The following is a 20,250-nucleotide window of genomic DNA, read 5'->3' on the forward strand; positions in this document are numbered from 1 at the left end:
CTTTTGTTTCAAATATTGTAAGAAATCTAAAATCAAATATAGTAAATTAAGCGACATTGTTTGTTTTATTGAAATTAATACTTTTGAATCAATAGTTTAAAATAAAATAATATTTTTCAATTAAATCCTTATTTAAAATTAAATAACATATGTATTAATCAAATTAATAAGTTACCTTTTATTTAAACCTTGCTGAATAGCTTCAACTAATGAATGGCAATCTATAAGGTCAGATTTATTGAGATTTTCTAATTTTCGTTGCAAGGTATTTAGAACTGGTAGTAAATGAGAGCTCTGCTTTTCCGAAAAGATAAAGCTCTCATTGGATATCGCGCGTCGCGTCATCGCACTGGTCTGCAAGAGCCATAAGTTGATCAATCACATTCAAGCATTTTTACAACATAATAAGAATGCTAATTGGTCGATTTGCTTACGGCTTTACGGTTAAGATAAAAATTTTATCACGCACAATAGCAAGAATAATATCTTAAATAAATCAAAAAATTTGAAAAAAGTAACGATAAAAGTAATTGTTAAATTCGTTACTCGTTACCGAAAAATGTAACAAAGTTACTTTTTCCGTTACAAATAAAATTTGTAACGCCATTACCGTTACAGTTACCGAAAAAAAGTAACTGTAACGGTAACGCGTTACTTCCCAACCCTGATTTAATGTATAAAACTCGCGATTTAATTTATATAGAAATTCCGATTTTTTACTTCAAATAGATAGTAAATGGATATTTCCCATTTACCTGCTCATTTCAAATACTCTATTTAATATCTTAAATCTCTTGTTAGGATTGTATCAGAAATTAAACTGACAACAATATTATATTGTAATAATATTCTGTTATATTATTATTATAATATTGCAAAATAATATATATGGTATATTACAGTTTTATATAAAGAGAGATAACTTACGTTATATTATTTTTGTTACTTCCACGTTATATTACTGCAACTAACAATGTTTACTGAGTATTTTGAATGTTCAGAGGATATATTCAATATACTTTTATGATATTCTTCAAACATTCTCAGAATCTATGCTGTACTAGATGTGAAAGACTACAGTCGCCTGTTTGTAAATCGTACGCATCATTATATTAGCGCATATACAGAGTGTCCTAGACCACCCGTACACCCCTTTTCTTTCAAAAACTAAGCATTTTAGAGAAAAACGTTGTGAACAAAAATTGTATGGTTTTGAGGGGAATATAAGATGGTGTCATTGGTTTGACCTTGGATGGCATCGTTAAGGTCAAGTCAAAGACGCCTTTAATTTCTTAAATAGAAACCCCCATTTTTTATTGCATATTCTTGTAGCTTATCTGGAGAGCTTTTCAAAACATTATAATAAAGTATATTTTTATTAAGTACTTTTTGAGTTATTTTATATCTTAATCTGACATATTTTGATATAAAAAATAAAATATCTCGTAAAATATTTAGTTTTCGATAATCTCACCGTAATACTTTTATGTACAGAATAATGAGACAAATCAATTAGTATAAAAAAAATCGTTTTTAAGAAAAAGTATGTAATTATTTACAACGTATTTTTTTAAACAATTATTTGTTTTTTTTTTACACTAATTGATTTGTCTCATTATTTTGTACATAAAAGTATTACGATGAGATTATCGATAACTAAATATTTTACGAGATATTTTATTTTTTATATCAAAATATGTCAGATTAAGATATAAAATAACTCAAAAAGTACTTAATGAAAATATACTTTATTATAGTGTTTTAAAAAGCTATCGAGATAAGCTATAAGAATATGCAATAAAAAATGAAGATTTCTATTTAAATTAAAGGTATCTTTGACTTGACCTTAACGATGCCATCCAAGGTCAAACCAATGACACAATCTTATGTTCCCCTCAAAACCATACAATTTTTGTTCAAAACGTTTTTCTCTAAAATGCTTAGTTTTTGAAAGAAAAGGGGTGTACGGGTGGTCTAGGACACTCTGTATACCTATATAAGCCATATATACCGCATATAGCTCATGTATACCTAAAAAAGCGATTATCCAAACGTAAAATGTGATTGGCTAGCTTTAATCTCTTACACATATCTCGAAAACTATTTCTTAAAATAATAAAATAACAAATATTTCTATTATTTAATTTTTCAATCTTATTAGCCTCGAAATCGAAACACTTTACGTATAAAAATACACACACACACACACACACACACACACACACACACATTCGCACGGATGTATATAGGTGATCTATAATAATCTACAAATAGATTTATTTCTGCAAAAAAAGAAAGTAAAAGAAATAGTACATACAGAGTCAATAAACAAGGTGATCCAAAACAAGTATAGTGTTCCTGAAGGATCGTATTCCTGAATCAATTCTAAGACAATTTTTCCTTTACGAAAATTTCGTCTGAAGCTTAGTTTTTAAATTATAAAAGGAAATATTAAGCGAATTACGGGACGAAGGAAGCCAGGGGCGGCGCAACACACCGTCCGCTGCAGGCGCTTACGCGAGACGCTCGCTACAGCTGATCGAGCGCTACAACGTACTCGTCCCGTAATTCGCTATTTCCTTTTACAATTTAAAATCTAAGTTTCAAACGAATATTTCGTAAAGGAAAAATCTCTCTTAGAAATCATTTAAGGATATGATCTTTTAAGGACGAACGATTGTTCTAAATCACCCCACTACAGCGCTCTATCAGCTGTTGACTATACACGATGTATGTGTGTATGTATGTGTATGTAATTCGCGTACACGTTCACACACACACACACACACACCGCTTATTGCCAACAGCTGATCCAGCGCTGTAACGGGGTGTTTTAGAACATCGTGCGTCCTTAAACAATCATATTCTTAAATTATTTCTAATAAGAGATTTTTCCTTTACGAAATATTCGTCTAAAACTTAAATTTTAAATTAGGAAAGGAAATAGTGAGCGAATTACAAGACGAGTACGCTGTAATGTTCGATCAGCTGTAGCGAACGCCTCACGTGAGTGCCTGCAGCGGTGTATTGCGCCGCCCCTGCCTACCTTCTGTACTCGTTCCGTAATTCGCTCACTATTTCCTTTTATAATTTAAAAACTAAGCTTCAGACGAAATTTTCGTAAAAAAAAAATCGTTATAGAATTGATTCAGGAATACGATCCATCAGGGACACTATACTTGTTTCGGATCACCCTGCATATATACATAAAGTAACTCATTACACACATACACATATACACGCATACGTACATTAGCCTATGAAAAAAATATAAAATATATTGCAATACTTCGCTATCTATATAATCTACATTTGTACTATATGCAATCATGTATATTCTATATTAAGTTTACCTTGATATACAAAATTACACACATTTGAAGCATATTTGAGGCATATGCGTTATGCTCAGTATGCCCGCATTATAGCTCGGAATTGTATGTCTGACAGTCTGGCATCTATATAAAGATTTGACAAGAAAATGTAAATTAGTAAATATTAAACATAAAAATAAAAAATAAACAACAACTCATTATATTAAATCAATAAAAAAATACTATTTGAATTGTGTAACTATCGTAACAAATATTTAAACATGATATACAGGGTGTTTCAGAACAACCTTCCATCCTTAAAATGACGTATTTCTGATACGATTCTAAGACGATTGTTCCTTTACCAAAATTTGAATTGAAGCGTAATTTTTGAGTTATAAGCAAAAATAGTTAGCAAATCACGCGTCGAGTACAGAAGGCAGGTAGAAGTGGCGCAACGAGCTGCAGCTGACCATCCGACGCGTAACTATCACCGCATGAGTCGCTAACTATTTTATCTTATAATATAAAATTATGTTTTATATAAAATATTGGTAAAGAAGAAAATGTCTTAGAATTACGTCAGGAATACGTATTTCTTAAAATAACGTCACTTTAGCGAAAGTTGTTCCGGATCGCCGCTCGTCGAACGCTGCAATCAGCTGATTGCTACACGCGATGTGTGTATGGCGGAGTGTGTGTGTAAAAGGAAGGGACAGATAGAGAGAGAGGGGGGGGAGGGGGAGAGAGGAGAGAGAGAGAGGGAGAGAGGAGAGAGGGAGAGGGAGAGGGAGAGGGAGAGGGAGAGAGGGAGAGAGGGAGAGAGAGGGAGAGGGAGAGGGAGAGAAAGGAAGAGGAAGGGAAGGAGGGAATGAGGGAGAGACGTTTATACACACGCACGCACGTACGCATACACTTTTTTTCTCGCTCTCTTTCTCTCTTTTACACAACACTCATACACTCTCTCATTCGGTTATTCATTCACGCATTCACTTACTCACCTGCTCACTCACAGCGTAGCGAATCTTCATACTACATATTGTCGTTAACTGATGTATGATTATTATTTAGAGACGGACCGCGGAGACTGCGCGATCACATTGCCTAGCGATGCGAGAAACGCGACATGTACCGTGCAAGTTGCGACGTGCGTGTGGCGCGGGGCACGTGATTGACGGGAGATAAGACGAACGATCTTCTAAAACCTTCGCATTACGAATGCGGTAGATAACATGAAACGTATAATGACGTACTTAAAAAAATTAATTATTTATCATAATTAATAACTATTTCTAATTATAATAAATAATTATTATTTTAAAAAGCATGTATTATATGTTATTACGTTTTCAAAATTATTGCATTCACGATGCGAAAATTTCTGTCAATCGCAAGATTGGAAGAATAATGTAATTAATAAATTACACTTGGAAAAATTTATTTTTATTCTGCTCAAATCAGATGTTCCAACGTTAAAATGTATTGGTCGCTCTGAAAAGAGCGGATTGAGTAGAAAATAATTTTAGAGCAGATGCTCTAAATGCTCGCCATCCATCCTAACGCAAGCTCTTATGCGTTTTAATACATACAATATACCAATACATACGACCAATACATTTTAACGTTGGAACATCTGATTTGAGCAGAATAAAAATAAATTTTCCTAAGTGTAACTTATTAATTACATTATTCTTGCGATCTTGCGATTGATTGAAATTTTCGTATCGTGAATGCAATAATTTCGAAAACGTAATAATATATAATACATGCTTTTTAAAATAATAATTATGCGTATAACCCTGCGAATCGTCTGTGGCGGTTATTCCAGAATCTGCTGTACCCGTCTTCGGGTGAACATCCCCTTGCTAAGGGCCATCTTGAGAGAGATCGGTCATCTGAGAGTCTCGCGTCGGTAGTGATCCCGAGCGGACGGATTGACGGATTACGAGATTATCTGTTCTGTACTCTCTGTTCTGTGTTCTAAGCTGTTATTAAAGTTCCTCTTGTTCTTTTTAATACGTGTCCTTTATTTACGTCGCGGTACGCGAGTGCCGGTTGTGTCGCGCGTATTCGAGTAATATCGATTTTGATCCGCGGACGCAACACTACCCCCCTTCTTCAAGATTGTCGTCCCGACAATCAATAGTAAAAAGGCTCTTCTAAATTGAATGGGTTGACCGTTGTCCTCTTCTTCCAAGGCGTTGACACCCTCCAGGGTGTCTTAATGATTTCCTGCTCTACCCTGAGTTGCTGCTATAGGTCACCGAACGCCATTATTTACCGGCCCCAATCACACGTCCTCCAGGAATATACAGGATACTATCATCGAACCCGCTTCATTGACAAGAATGTTTAATGTCGACTCCAGGGTACCAAAACGATTTCCTGCTGTACCCTGAGCTGCACCCTGCTGCTGCAGGTTACCGAGCACCGTCATAATCCAGAACCCAATCGACTTCCATAAATCTTGAAATTGTAGTAGCTGTCTTTAGTTCTTCGCTTTATTTCCGGAAAATCCAATGCTGCTGTATCTTCGTGTCTCAAAATAAGGGAGCGAATCTTTGGACAAGAGGAGAGTATCTACCGTGGACCCGACATCCTCATATGAGGACTTCTCAAGCTCCTGCCTCGGCATTCGCCCTAAGACCCGACGGGAAAACCACGGCTCAAAAACCGCGGGTGGGGCAGTCTTCAAGAGAATTCTCTTTTTCTTTACAATTCCGTTTGCTTCCGAAGAACTCTCCTCCCCTCCTCTCACCTTTCATCGTCTTTCCAAAAAATTTTTCCCTAAACACAAGCAAAGAAAACACTCACACGCAAAAATATTTACCTAAAATTGAAAAACAGTGAAATATAATTATCATCATATAATTATCGGATTTCAATTTATAACCGAGTTCATTTTTTCAAAAAGAATTTTTGGTTTCGAGATATTGAATCTCTATTATTAGATGAACTTAGCTGCGTTTGCCGTTGTCGGAAAATCTTTCCCATTCGACGAAGTTCACTGTCCCGCTCACGCAGTTGCGATTCAAATTCAGCTCGCTTTCGCAATCGCTTTTCGCGAAGCTTTCGAATTTCCCGCATTGCAGATTATAGAGTAATTGCCTTTAACGTCGGCCCCGATGTCGCATCCTGAAGCGTCGTCAAAGCACGAACTCTTTTTTGTGTGGAAACTCCCGTTATTGAATCTTGTTGCTCCATTGCCATAGCTCACTCACCTTTCTTTTAAAATACACAAAACGGTCTGCCGTATCCCGGACGAGTCCCCAAAATGTTGCGTCCGCGGATCGAAATCGATATTACTCGAATACACGCGACACAACCGGCACTCGCGTACCGCGACGTAAATAAAGGACACGTATTAAAAAGAACAAGAGGAACTTTAATAACAGCTTAAAACACAGAACAGAAAGTACAGAACAGATAATCTCGTAATCCGTCAATCAGTCCGCTCGGAATCACTACCGACGCGAGATTCTCAAGATGTCCGCCATTGTTTAACAACAACTCTTAGCAACGTGTTTGGGGATGTTCACCCGGAGACGGGTACAGCAGATTCAGGAATAACCGTCACAGACGATTTGCAGGGACGCAACATTATTTAGAAATAGTTATTAATTATGATAAATAAGTAATTTTTTTAAATACGTCATTATACGTTTCATGTTTTCTACCGCATTCGTAATGCGAAGGTTTTAGAAGATCGTTCGCCTTATCTCCCGTCAATCACGCGCCACGCGCCACACGCACGTCACAACTTGCACGGTACATATCGCGTTTCTTGCATCGTTAGGCAACGTAACAATGTGATCGCGCAGTCTCCGCGGTCCGTCGCTAAATAATAATCGTGCAACAGTTAACGACAATACGTAGCATGAAGATTCGCTACGCTGTGAGTGAGCAGGTGAGTGAGTGAGTGAGTGCGTGAATGAGTGATCGAATGAGAGTGTTGAGTGTTGTATAAAAGAAAGAGAGCGAGAAAAAAGTGCGTGCGTGTGTATAAACATCCCTTTCTCATTTCCTCCCCCTCTCTCCCCTCCCCTCCCTCCCTCCTTCCCTCCCCACCCTCCCCTCCCACCCCCTCCCTTCCTCCTTCCCTCTCTCTCTCCCTCGCCCCTCCTCTTCTTCTCCCTCTCCTCTCTCCCTCCACCTTCCTCTCGCCCCGCTCTCTCCCTCCCCCCTCTCTCTCTATCTATCTGTCTCTTCCTATCTTTTACGCACACACTTCGCCATACACACATCGCGTGTAACAATCAGCTGATTGCAGCGTCCGACGAGCGGCGATCCGGAACAACTTTCGCTAAAGTGACGTTATTTTAAATACGTATTCCTGGCGTAATTCTAAGACATTTTTTTCTTTACCTAAATTTTATTTAAAGCATAATTTTATGTTATAAGATAAAATAGTTAGCGACTCATGCGATGGTAATCACACGTCGGACGATCAGCGTCACTCCTGCCTGCCTTTTGTACTCGACGCGTGATTTGCTAACTATTTTTGCTTATAATTCAACCATTACGCTTCAATTCAAATTTTGGTAAAGGAAAAATCGTCTTAGAATTGTATCAGAAATACATCATTTTACGGACGGAAGGTTGTTCTGAAATACTCTGTATATAATGATATATATGATATATATGATATATATATATATATATATATATATATATATATATATGTATAAACGGATGATTTTAACTTTTTTGGATATTTATCTGCCCGATTTTTAGACTATCAGTCTAATATCTGAATTCTCTATATTGGAATTGCAGCAGAAATTAAACTGATAGGAATAATTACATTTTTGATCTCCTGCCAGCTGCTCTTTGCAAGTTTTATATAATTCTCATGACTGAAACTTAAATACGAGATGGGCGCACCGCGCGTCGCATAGCGGTAAAAAAAAGGAACTAGCGGCTGAAGTATGAACTATCTTTTTGTAAAGTTTTGAAATGTTACACGCAGTAACATTTTTCATGAAATATTAAATAAATAATAATTTTGGATATACCATAGATAAACATGCATATCAAATTTAATTATTAATATTAAACAATATTTGATAGTTTTGTAATTTAATAATACCGTATTTTCAAGGGTTTTGAACAGAAAGTCGCGTAAACTTTATAAGTATCATAAAATTATTATTTTCCTTATATAAATACGTTAATTTTAATATTGACATATTTTAACAACATTAGTTAATTGATCAGTAAATAACCTTAAAAAGACGATTAAATAACGTTATTTCTGTGACGATATGTCGTCAAAAATATCACGTCTATGTTACGTCATTATTATTATTATTTAGTCGACTGACGTCATATAATGAGAAATGACTTTAAAATGACGTTATAATGACGACACCTTGCTATCTGGGGATAGATTAAAAATCTAGTTTTGTAATATAAACAATACAAAAAAGAATATCCGGTACATCGTGTTGCACTTTTGCAACTTTATAAATACATAATACGCGCGTATGCAGTCTTTAGAATCATATCATTTAACCACAGATGTTTATACTAAACTAGATTGCTAATATGTCACCATTAGAATATCATAAAGCCTATCGCACAATGCAAAGGTACAGGCAATAGGAACAGAAAATAAAAATTATCCATTAATAGGAGCAGGGAATAGATATTATACCCTGTTCCTATTGATGGGTAATTTCTATTTCCTGTTCCTATTGCCTGTACCTTTGCATTATGCGATAGACTTAACTTGCGTCCAATAGAGTTTCTGGTGTATCAAAGAAAATGGCTCACATTTCAAAATAATTATTGCGTGTAATATTCAACAAAGTTTTTTAATATTTATTGTATAGATCTAAGAAATTAAATATATAAATTATTAAAATAAGTGTAAATTATTAAAATAATAGTTATTTTAATTCAATTTTTTGTCATAAACTGTCAAACGACAAACTGTCAAACTGTCAAACAACACGAGTGAAGCAAGTCATATATCTTTTGTTTTTACAAAAGATTTTCTTTGGCCACACTGACGACGCTGTAAATAAAACACAAATGACACGTTTCACACAGAATCGCCGTCATTTTTTCTCATATAACCGGAAACTTCATGCGACCCAAGTCCAAAGTCTCAGTTAGTAATCTAGTTTAATAGACATCTTCGCGTTGAACAGATTGTGTTTTGATAGTGTCATAACATTTTCTGTTACTTCTCGATTTTTCTCTCTCAATATATTATTGAAAATTGTCGAAAAATTAATTGTCGCTATCTGCGTAATCGTCACTATCGTTGCTATCTTCATGCCTCAATTGTTGTTGCACACAAACATTCGATGTATTCATTAATGAATTTGCATTCTTGATTATATCCACCGAGTCATCCGAAGGATCCACGTTTGGCAATAATTCCCATGAGACAATATTGTGTGACCTATGAGCAAGCAAAATTGCGAAATATTAAAAATATGTTTCTTTTACTTTGAGAAAATTATTTAAATATTTAACCACAAACAAACTTTGTATGCTCATAAAGAATTATTTTTGTTATGAAGTCATTGTACTAATAATTTCATAAAAACTCAAATATTAATCAATAGTATAAGAAATTTTATATACCCAAATTTCATCTTGACAAAAAAATAGAATTTGCAAAGAAGAAGAATACACATATTTATAAATAATGATACTAAATAAGTCATATATAATCTAAATATAAATTATATATCACACAAAAGTAAAATAATATAAATTTAATGTATTTTTACGCATTAATTTATGTATGTGCATGCATTCTTGAATTATGCTTTTTTATTTTTTTACTTACTGAGCTGTAGATGATGGTTACATTTCATCATCACACAGCCTGCAAAAAATTCATGATTGTTATGATCATAGTAGAAAAGAAATATACAGGATGACCCACAATGACCGCCCTATAAGCATCATTTCTTACCAAAAACTGAGTCGAAAAGTCCTGAACCATTTTTTTGTAATGTTTAATAAAGGAGTTATTATTGAGTAAAGTCGGGCCAACCCCCCAACGCCGACCTTTAGCCAGGTGCACGTCGCGTCTGTGAGCCGCACGCCTGATAGTGTACGCCGCCTAGCACTCACACGCACTATCAGGCGTGCGGCTCACCGACGTACCCCCGGCTAAAGGACGACGCCGATTTTACTCAATAATAACTCCTTTATTAAGCGTTATAAAAAAAAATTCAGGACTTTTCAACTCAGTTTTTGATAAGAAATAACGCTATGTATTTAGTGGGCAGTTATTGCAAGTCATCATGTATAATACATATGTACATGTTAGTCAACGTGAAATATTTACAATACATGCAATAGATAAGAATTGATATTGGGAACATGAATAATATGTAATTATATGTAATATTTAAATTTAAAACAATACAAGATAAACTATGTGGTATTTTATAATTGATTGTGTATAATATACGAAGTGTAAAGTGCAATGCGTGATTTAAAACTCGCAGATTCATAATAGTTTGCATTTTGAAATACAAATAACACTTGCATTTGTTCCGGTTGTTCACTTTCTTCGGCAACCAATAATTCGTACTCTTCTGCTGCGAAACGATCCCAATCCGAAAGCTATAGCAAGAATAAAACATATTTTTGACATATTTTTGCTAATAAGTATAAATCATCACAAAATTATTTCTATAATAGATAATCTATAAATTTGTCAGCTTTTGTGTATGTGTATGTAGGGGAAAAATTGGGTAAAACTGGATAGGCGGATCAAACCGGATATCCCTGTTTTTTCGTAATAAATGCTGTTATTTATGGCTAACTTGTGTTATTAGTTGTACATTGGCGCCATTATTAGTTTAAAACAAACTGTGCCCCTATGCACACAATATTTCTTTTTTAATAGAAGTTCATAGTTTTTAGCTCAAAAAAAAATTGATATCGAGGCAAGAATCGAGTCGAATCGTGCACTTTTTCTATATAGAGCATCCGTTTCGGTAAGTGCAATATTGCATTCTGTACATTAAAGAATGTATCATATTAGTTTTGATCGGCACTTTGTGCGCCGGAATATATAACCGCCATTTTTATTACTTTCTTTGTGTTGGGGCAAAACCGGGTAACCGGGACAAACTTACACATCTCATGTAATGAAAAGAGGAAGAACTATTCTCCGGACTTTGTCTCCCTACAAAAAGCAATTGAAAGCAAAAACTAACTCAGAAAAAAAAATTTCTAAAAAAAAGCTTCTTGAGATCCTTAAAGTTAAAAAGTTAAATAAGAAAGTCTTGCAGCAATGTCGAATAAGAGGATATCTTTATTTGTGATTTTTGTCAATAGAATACATCTATATATTGTATTTTGATTAAAATAAATCTAGATTTTGTGATTACATGGTGTTTTGCATATTTTCAAATAAGTACTAGGTTTTACTCTACCGATAGGACAAAACCGGGTACTTTGACTTCTCCACAAAATTTTGTTATTCTTGGTAATCAAAAATTTTTTTTCAGCAACTAGCCTTATTTTTTCATAGTTTAAAGTTCACTAAAGACTATTAACAGTTGGCAAAATCTTTTTTATTCTCAGATTTTTTGTAGAAAGACAAATTCAAAAAAGTACCCGATTTTACTCTACTTTCCCCTATATTTATAAAGTCTGTTTCCATCCTCTATATTTCGGAAACTGTTCATGAAATTACGAAAAACTGTGAAACATATTGTTGCGTCCCTGCGGGTCGTCTCTCTGTGGCCGTTATTCCTGAATCCATCTGCTGTACCCGTCTCCGGGAGAACGTTGCTAAGGGTTATTGTTAAACAACGGCGGACATCTGGAGAGAGATCGGTCATCTTTGGAGTCTCGCGACGGATGTCATTCCGGGCGGACGTATTTGAGATTACGATAACCGTTATTGTTCTGTGTTTCTTGTATAATAGTGTTCTGTGTTGTTATATTAAAGTTCCTTTCGTTCTTTCAAAGGAGTGTTAACCATTTTCCTCGCGATACGCGAGTGCTGGTTGTGTCACGGAGTTTAAAGGAGTTTGGAAGGAGATTGCCCTAATGAGATCTCCCGGGGGAATCCGAACTCAAAAATCTGGAATGGGACTCCATATATTGTAGTGTGTGTGAGCGTGCGCGTGGGCGTGTGCGTGTACATGTGCGTGTGCGTGTACATGTGCATGCGCGTCTGTGTGTATGTGTGTGTCGCATTTGAAAAGCACAAAATAAGAACATTTTTGGCGCAAATCGGAAGTTGACTCATTCGGGACCTTTTTCAAAATTCGAAAGAGGCTAATTTTCAAAAAATTATTACTATCATTTGAGAAGTCTTAAAAAAATGTTTAATGTGTGAAAAATCTTGTATTTTTAAATTTTTTTTATAAAAAACATTCAAATTTGACTTGAGATTTTTTCAGGTCGAAAAGGACAGAAAAACTTTGTACGTTTGCTTTCCCTCTCGCCTCTCATTCAGAGATCATAAGATCATTGGAAAAAACGAAAAACGATTATTTTTCAATAATAACGAGAGATAAGAGATTATTTCTTTGGCCCTTAGTGCAAAAAAGATTTTTGAGAAGACATAATAAAAAACTAATACCTTAGTTTTCCAAAATTTGTCAAATATAGTGTCATCTTAAATTTAATAGTTTTTTTATGGAAAAGATTAAAAAGATGATTTAAAAAGACGCTTTCTACACTTTAACAATTTTTTGAGATTTTCCAAATGAAAGTAACGATTTTTTAAAAATTGGCGAACTTTGATCCCAAATAATTCCTAAACGAGTCAATATGTCAACCTTCGGTTTCAGCCAAAAAAATTATTTTATACCTTTCCAAACGATGTACAATAATATGGAAAATTTCATTTAAAATTTTTGAATTGGGGTACTCCTGTGATTCCATCCCCTTGCGGGGGGGGGGGGGAAACCCCCAATCTCCCTTAAAAGAGTAGCTTCTCGAAATGATCTAACACATGTTTCACTGTTTTTTGTAATTTTGAATCATTTTCGAAATATAGGGGATAGGAGTGGACTTTAAAAACATCCGGTATATGCAAGATGTTTCATTCAAGTCAAGACACCCACATATCTAAAAAAGTAGCACAATTTTAAAAATGTATTAACAAAAGTTATTTGGTTTTAAGGGAGACTCTTTGCGATGGGCACGATTTTATTCCAGATGGAAATGCGTTTCCCAGATTTCAAGATCATCATACTTTTTCTAAATGTAACTATCTTAATTTTTTTACATAAATCGATTTTTAGAAATATTTGATGTAAAAGAATTGCAAGAGTAAAATAGTCAAAAAATGAATGACTTGCGAGATGTTTTTAATCTGACATATTAATACAAAATATAAAATATCGTGTAAAATGTTCAATTTTTTAATAATTTTACTTTAATATTTTTATGCATAAAATAATGAAATCAATCAATTGATGTAAAGAAAACATATTCTTGTGATTAAAAGGAATATATAATTCAATGTGCAACCACATATTCTTCCCTAAAAATAATTATAAGTTTTTTACATCAATTGATTGATTTCATTATTCTATACAAAGTGTTAAGATAAGATTTGCAGATGTCAACAAAAAATTTAATTTCTATTTAAGCAAATAGAAAGAATATGGTAAATATGGGACATAGATATATTAAATATAAACAGAACTTTGTCCTATGTTCAAAAACTTCCCAGACTGATTTTTTTTTAAATATACTAATGGCATTATTTCTCAACCAATATTGGAACTAGGTGATACCAATTTTTTTGATTCTCCCATAATTTTTTCTTTGCGTTAGGTGAAGTAGTTTTTGGGTAGTGCATATTGAAAGATTGTTTGTTCTTTTTGCATTATCACGATTTCAAAAATAGAGCAACGGGTCGCAATTAAATTTTGCTTTAAAATTGTTTTATCGAGATGTTATGGATCAACTTGTGAACCGAATTTGATGTGTTAAGCCCAAGTTTTACCAATCAGGTGAATGGTTCCTTTCTCCATGATAACGCACCAGCACATTCGTCAATCGTCATCTCCTGATTTTTGACTAAAAAAATGTGACCATCATCTCTCATTCGTCGTATTCGCCAGATTTCGCACCTACCGACCTTTTCTTGTTCCCTAAGATAAAATTGGCAATGAAAGAGACTCGATACGAAGATATGAAGGCGATTCAACGCGCTGTGACGGAGCATTTAAATGCAATTTTCCGCCTCTATGAATGTTCTACTGATTGTGTGGCAAAAGGGGGGATGTAGGTAAAAAAGTAAATAATAAAATTTTATTTATGTGTAGAATTCGATGTTTCATTGCATCAGTCTGGTAACTTTTTGAATGCATCGGATATGCCAAGATAATTGGCATATAAATAAATAAATAGCAAATTTTCCTTCCGTGCGCATTCGTGAGTTTCTCTTAGCAATTACGCGATTGCACATGCACGAGTGACCAAAATGTGCCCCCTTTACCTCACTTATCTTGATACACGATAAGATAAAGCTCTATCTATATTTAATGATATCTATGATATGGAATGATAAGAGATGGGTCAAATTGATTGTCTACTGAAAAAAAGATCCTCGATCGAATTCTGTACCCCTATTCTGTAACTTTTAACGACAAATTCGCTATCGTTACGCGTCGTTGTGTAGTTATTTTCCGAAACGTTTTAGTTGCGCACCGACACGTACACCGATCTAACAATAACGATATTGTCATTACGAAGTTAGAAAATAGACCTACTGGTAAGGCTCCGATATTTTTCTTCTACTCGGGAAAGGTTTATAGATTATAAAAAAATGAATATTTTACACGATCGTATTTTATACCAAAATATATCAGATTAAAATATAAAAAATCTAGCAAACCATTTTTGACTATTCTATCCTTATCATTTTTTACGTCAAATATTGCGAATAATCGATTTATGTAAAAAATTTAAATAGTTCTATTTAAGAAAAGAATGATAATCTTGAAATCTCGAAAATGTCTTCATTTAGAATAAAACCATGCTCACCACAAGACGTCCCCTTCAAAACTACACACACATACAAATAACTTTTCTCTAATACATTTTTTAAAATTTTGCGTAGTTTGTTAGATATTTGGATAAAGATTTTGGTCTTAACTTGAATGAAATAAACATCTTGTATATACATGACGAAAATATATAAATATTGTGAGTAAATATTGTATCGTAATTTATACTCGGTATATACAGGGTGTTTTCTAATAAGTGGGAAATATTGGATTCAGGACACAAAAATAAGAAAAAAAATTCATAAAAATATATGTCCGATATGACCTTGTTTCCGAGTTACAATCTGTATTATTTTCCAATAGAGTTAAGATAGAATACGGTTCGCGGAAATTTTTGCGCATATAAAAGTCCAACAGACTACCAGAAAATCCATACATAAGATGCATGTCTGCTATTTCATTGTTTGACTAAGCTGCAATTTTCCTCAAATATCTATACTAAACTAGATTGCTAACGTGTCACCATTAGAATAGCATAACTTGCGTTTGATAGGGTTTTTGATATGAGAGAAAATGGCCGCCACATTTAAAATAATGATTGCGTGTGATATGCAACAAAGTTTTTTAATCATTTTTGTTTAGATATAACAAATTAAATATAAATTAAATATAAAATAAGTAACAATTAAAATAATAGTTATTTTAATTTAAGTTTTTGTCATAAATTGTCAAACTTTCAAACGACATAAACTGTCAAATTGTCAAATGATACGAGTGAAGCAAGTCACACATCTTTTGTTTTTACAAAAGATTTTCTTTGATCACATTGACACATACCGACGCTGTAAATAAAACTCACATAAATAACACGCCTCACACACAGCATCGTCATTTTCTCTCATACAACTGGGAACTTCATGCGACACAATTTCGAAGCCTCAATTAGCAATTTAGTTTAGTATAGACATTTGTGCAATTTTTCTATACTTTAAATATAAACTATTACGTTAATAGCACTAACATACAAAACATTTAATGTAATATTTAACATCAAATATTTTATCTTCATTGTAAGCATAAGATACGAACCGTATCACTTACAACACAAGTAACACATTTATATTTACAGATTAGCAAGACCTCAAGTCCTACAAATCTTGCAGATAAACAACAAATCGATATCCAAGTTTGCTATCTTTTAATTCTGTTAAAAAATAAAATGGACTGTAACTCGGAAACAAGATTATATCGGATATATGTTTATGTGAACTTTTTTTCTTATTTTTGTGTTCTGAATCCACCACTGCAATACTTCCCAATTATTAGGAAATACCCTACATGTATAATCATAATTTTTAACAACCGAAAGTAATATCTGTGATCCTGACATTATTAATCAAAAGTTTGACTATCAAATTTAGGAAATGTTTTCCAAATAAATATTTAAGAAAATGTTAAAATAAATACGCACTTCATGACCATCAGCGTCGTGATCTCTCGTCGAAGCAAACGGATCCCTTTGCTCATGATCCAAATATTTTTCCAGATTAAAGAAGGTATCAAAGAATATGGACGTCATTTTACATTTTTTCAAGTCACTCAATGATATCTTGCCTAGTATTACCGGGTGAATCATATCTAACATCTGAAGCATATTATATTTTTTTGCATTTTATTATAATGTCTTATTTAATTCATACTTTTCAATACTATTTCAAAGTTTGAAATTTAAAATGTAAAACTATAAAAACATACAGATACTCTATAAACAGACTTATAATGTTACCTGACAAAGACAATCTTCAAAAGGCAATGTTTCCAGACCAATCGCTTCCATTCGACGTAATTGCTCTTCATAGAAATATTCTAATTCATACATCGATAAATAACCATCGCCGTCAAGATCCATGCATCTATCAATAAAAAATTGTAACAAATGCTAAAAGACTAAGAGGATTACTAAATACTATTATCTCTTACATGACTAATGCGAAATAATTACCTAAACCAATATTCAATGGCAGTGGGATGATTTTTGTCTTCCTCGCTAAGAAGAAACCATACAAATTCCGTATAACTCATCTTATCTTCTAATAGTTGTGCATTGTTGCTGCTCTTTACTCTATTACCCCTCATCACGGCACCGCTAAATATGCGTTCGATCATTCGAGCTGATAATGCTGAAGATAATTCAATAAATCAAATTGGCAAAAATTCATAAAATACATTGGCGCGTATCATAGACATATTCAATTGCGTATTATAAACATATTCTCTCACCATGATCATTATGCCTTGTTAGATCCATTTTATCTATGAAAAGATCGTGGTCGCGATCTAATTCCCAAAATTTGCAATATATTACATAAAAATGTTCATAACTGAAGTAGGCTGTAACTTGATTAATATCTTCCTCGTGCTCAAGTACAGCAATCACTGCTAACAAATTGCTTCTCCTTAATTCCGCTAATGAAATTTTGCCACTCCAACTTCGATTTACACAATAAAATATCCTAGCAATCACCTACAATTATATTTAGATATAAATATCTGTGAACGATTGCTTTTATTCATAACTTATATGAGAACACAAAAGATTTTTTTTTAAATCACAACCACATTATTCTTCGAAAACAACTAAATGTAAAAAATTTATATTATTTAAATTTGAATTTGTAATCAATGTATTGAATTATTTCAAAATTAGAATCATAGTTACAATACTTTTTCATTAGCTTCGGGAATTGGTGTTATTTTTATTATAGTTAGAAAGAGTAATTTTAATGGATATTAAACACAAACTGTACGAATCTATTGTTTAATTGCAATTTGATTATATTCGAAAAAATTTGATTAGATAAAAAATGGAATAATAAAGATATAAGCTATTTGGTACGAACCGTATGTACATAGCGGGAATGGAATTCCGTAGCTTCTTTTAAAAACGTCAATCCTGGGTGCGTTTCTACTACATCTTGTACGAGTGGAATTAAATCCTCTGGGAGTATATTGTTCCGAAGTCTCCGAGTGACAATTCTGATGAATTTATTAGCTATATCGTGATGAGTAATTGTTAGGCTGCAACAAATGACATAATATCGTACAATATTATGTTATATACAACATTATTAAACAAAGCACAATTCTTTACTAATAGATAGAGAAAGAGAATATTTACTCTTTATTCTACATGATGAAAATATGTCAAATTCAACATCTATCATTTTTGCTTTATCTTATTTCTTTCAACATATAATAATATGTAAATATATAATAAATATAATATGTAACATATAATAAATGAAAATATAATAAATATAATATGTATATAAATATAATATATAACATATAATAATATATAATATATAAACGATTTATATACAAGTTAATAGAGTAAATTAAATTGACAATTAGATCATCATGAAATCATTATTTTACATTCATAATATATTTCTGAAGCCAAATATCATACATATATATATATATATATATATATATATATATATATATATGTATATGATGAAAATATGACAAATTCAACATTTATCAGTTTTGCTTTATCTTATTTCTTTCAACATATAATAATATATGAATAAACGATTTATATACAAGTTGATAGAGTAGATTAGATTGACAATTAGATCGTCACGAAATCATTATTTTACATTCGGAATATATTTTTGAAACCAAATAAATTTGTGTGATGAAAGAAAAAGACCCAATACAAGCATTTTAAGTATAGGAACCATGGATTGACGACGCTTGTTTACGGCGTGATGGATGTTTAATTGAATCGTCACAACGCCTGCAATGCAAGCAACGTAGTTTGTTTGTTTGTCTCTCATTTGTTTACCATTTGTTTGTTTACCTCTCAAGATGCTTGCAAGGTCTTTCTTCCACTCTCCCCATTTTTTCTCAGCCAAGCTGTAGTGATTATATTATCAGTCGAGCTGTTTGCTATTGACAATGAAAAATGAGTAGCTGGAGTTCGTTTTCTTTGAAATAATCATGAACCAACTTTTGACGGAACGTTGACGGTCGTAACTTTGAACATTTATTGTAAACATGTCAAATTGATGGAATAAAATCATTGCATCATAGGCATTGTAACGATTCAATTAAATGTCCGCCACGCCGCAACGAAGCGTCGTCGACCCATGGTTCTTATACTTAAAATGCTTATATTGGTTCCTTCTTTCATCGTACAAATTTATGGTACTTACGTTTTCATCACCCTGTATATATACATGAAAATAAACTAATAAAGATTCTTATGAATATATCATATGAAGAAAGGAAAAGGCAATTAAGAGCCAGCGCGGTAATTTGTGCAGATATGTTTTATTACAATCAAATCATTACTACAATCATTAGAATCGAAACGTACGCTTTTTATGATTATGCCTATCATCACTTAGTTAAAATGTCAATGTAATTTGATTGTAATAAAACATATGCGCACAAATTATCGCGCTGACTCTTAATTGCCTTTTCCCTCTTTCGTATTATATATGCATGTGTATATATATGGTATATACAATATATATATATATATATAATAAAAAATGACATTACCCAGACAGCACAAAACATCCTCAGGATCATCCTGAATATGTCCAGGTTTAGGACATTTGTAGGATGTTTTAAAATATTATTATAAATATATTTATAAAAATTTAATATGCATATATAATTATTTTTAGTTGTGTCGGCTATTTAATATAATTTAGAAATCTTAAGTATTATAATAAGTATTAATGTCCTATAAATGTCCACTGAATAACCCCTGGATGTCTGTAGGATATATCTGCCTTGTCTATTATATTGGATGTCTTTTGGATTTCCAGAGGACATATACATGTGCAATTAATTGTTAACGTTAATTTCGTTTAATATTAATAATTGAATTTGATGCGCACATTTTCATATATCCAAAATTATTATTTATTTAATATTTCATGAGAAATGTTACTGTTCGCAAC

General features: G+C 32.9%; 1 protein-coding gene and 1 long non-coding RNA gene across 12 annotated transcripts in view; both read right to left on the reverse strand.

Annotated features, from left to right (window-relative positions):
* Window positions 1-220: 220 nt before the first annotated feature.
* LOC138940582 (uncharacterized) lies at window positions 221-4,307 on the reverse strand. The gene is made up of 3 exons (XR_011448011.1): window positions 3,354-4,307; window positions 928-1,084; window positions 221-354 (listed from the first exon to the last, which is right to left on the reverse strand). It is a non-coding gene; the product is annotated as an uncharacterized lncRNA (long non-coding RNA).
* Window positions 4,308-8,011: 3,704 nt separating this feature from the next.
* The window catches only part of LOC138940618 (uncharacterized), a 191,057-nt gene continuing 178,818 nt past the window's right edge, over window positions 8,012-20,250 (reverse strand). For 10 of the 11 annotated variants that reach the window (XM_070309673.1, XM_070309678.1, XM_070309677.1 and 7 more), the window contains 7 exons: window positions 18,169-18,346; window positions 17,549-17,792; window positions 17,271-17,448; window positions 17,055-17,181; window positions 16,740-16,913; window positions 10,831-10,907; window positions 8,012-9,726 (listed from right to left, as the gene is read on the reverse strand). In XM_070309673.1, coding sequence (XP_070165774.1) covers window positions 9,552-9,726; window positions 10,831-10,907; window positions 16,740-16,913; window positions 17,055-17,181; window positions 17,271-17,448; window positions 17,549-17,792; window positions 18,169-18,346 — 1,153 coding nt within the window. In that variant the 3' untranslated portion in view covers window positions 8,012-9,551. Of the gene's footprint in view, window positions 9,727-10,119; window positions 10,159-10,830; window positions 10,908-16,739; window positions 16,914-17,054; window positions 17,182-17,270; window positions 17,449-17,548; window positions 17,793-18,168; window positions 18,347-20,250 lie in introns of all 11 variants that reach the window. The other variant, XM_070309680.1, reaches the window with a different exon arrangement.

The sequence above is a fragment of the Polyergus mexicanus genome, unplaced genomic scaffold, assembly GCF_030449975.1.
Source record: "Polyergus mexicanus isolate NDT 795.1 unplaced genomic scaffold, iyPolMexi1.0 SCAF_17, whole genome shotgun sequence".
Lineage (NCBI taxonomy): Eukaryota > Metazoa > Arthropoda > Insecta > Hymenoptera > Formicidae > Polyergus > Polyergus mexicanus.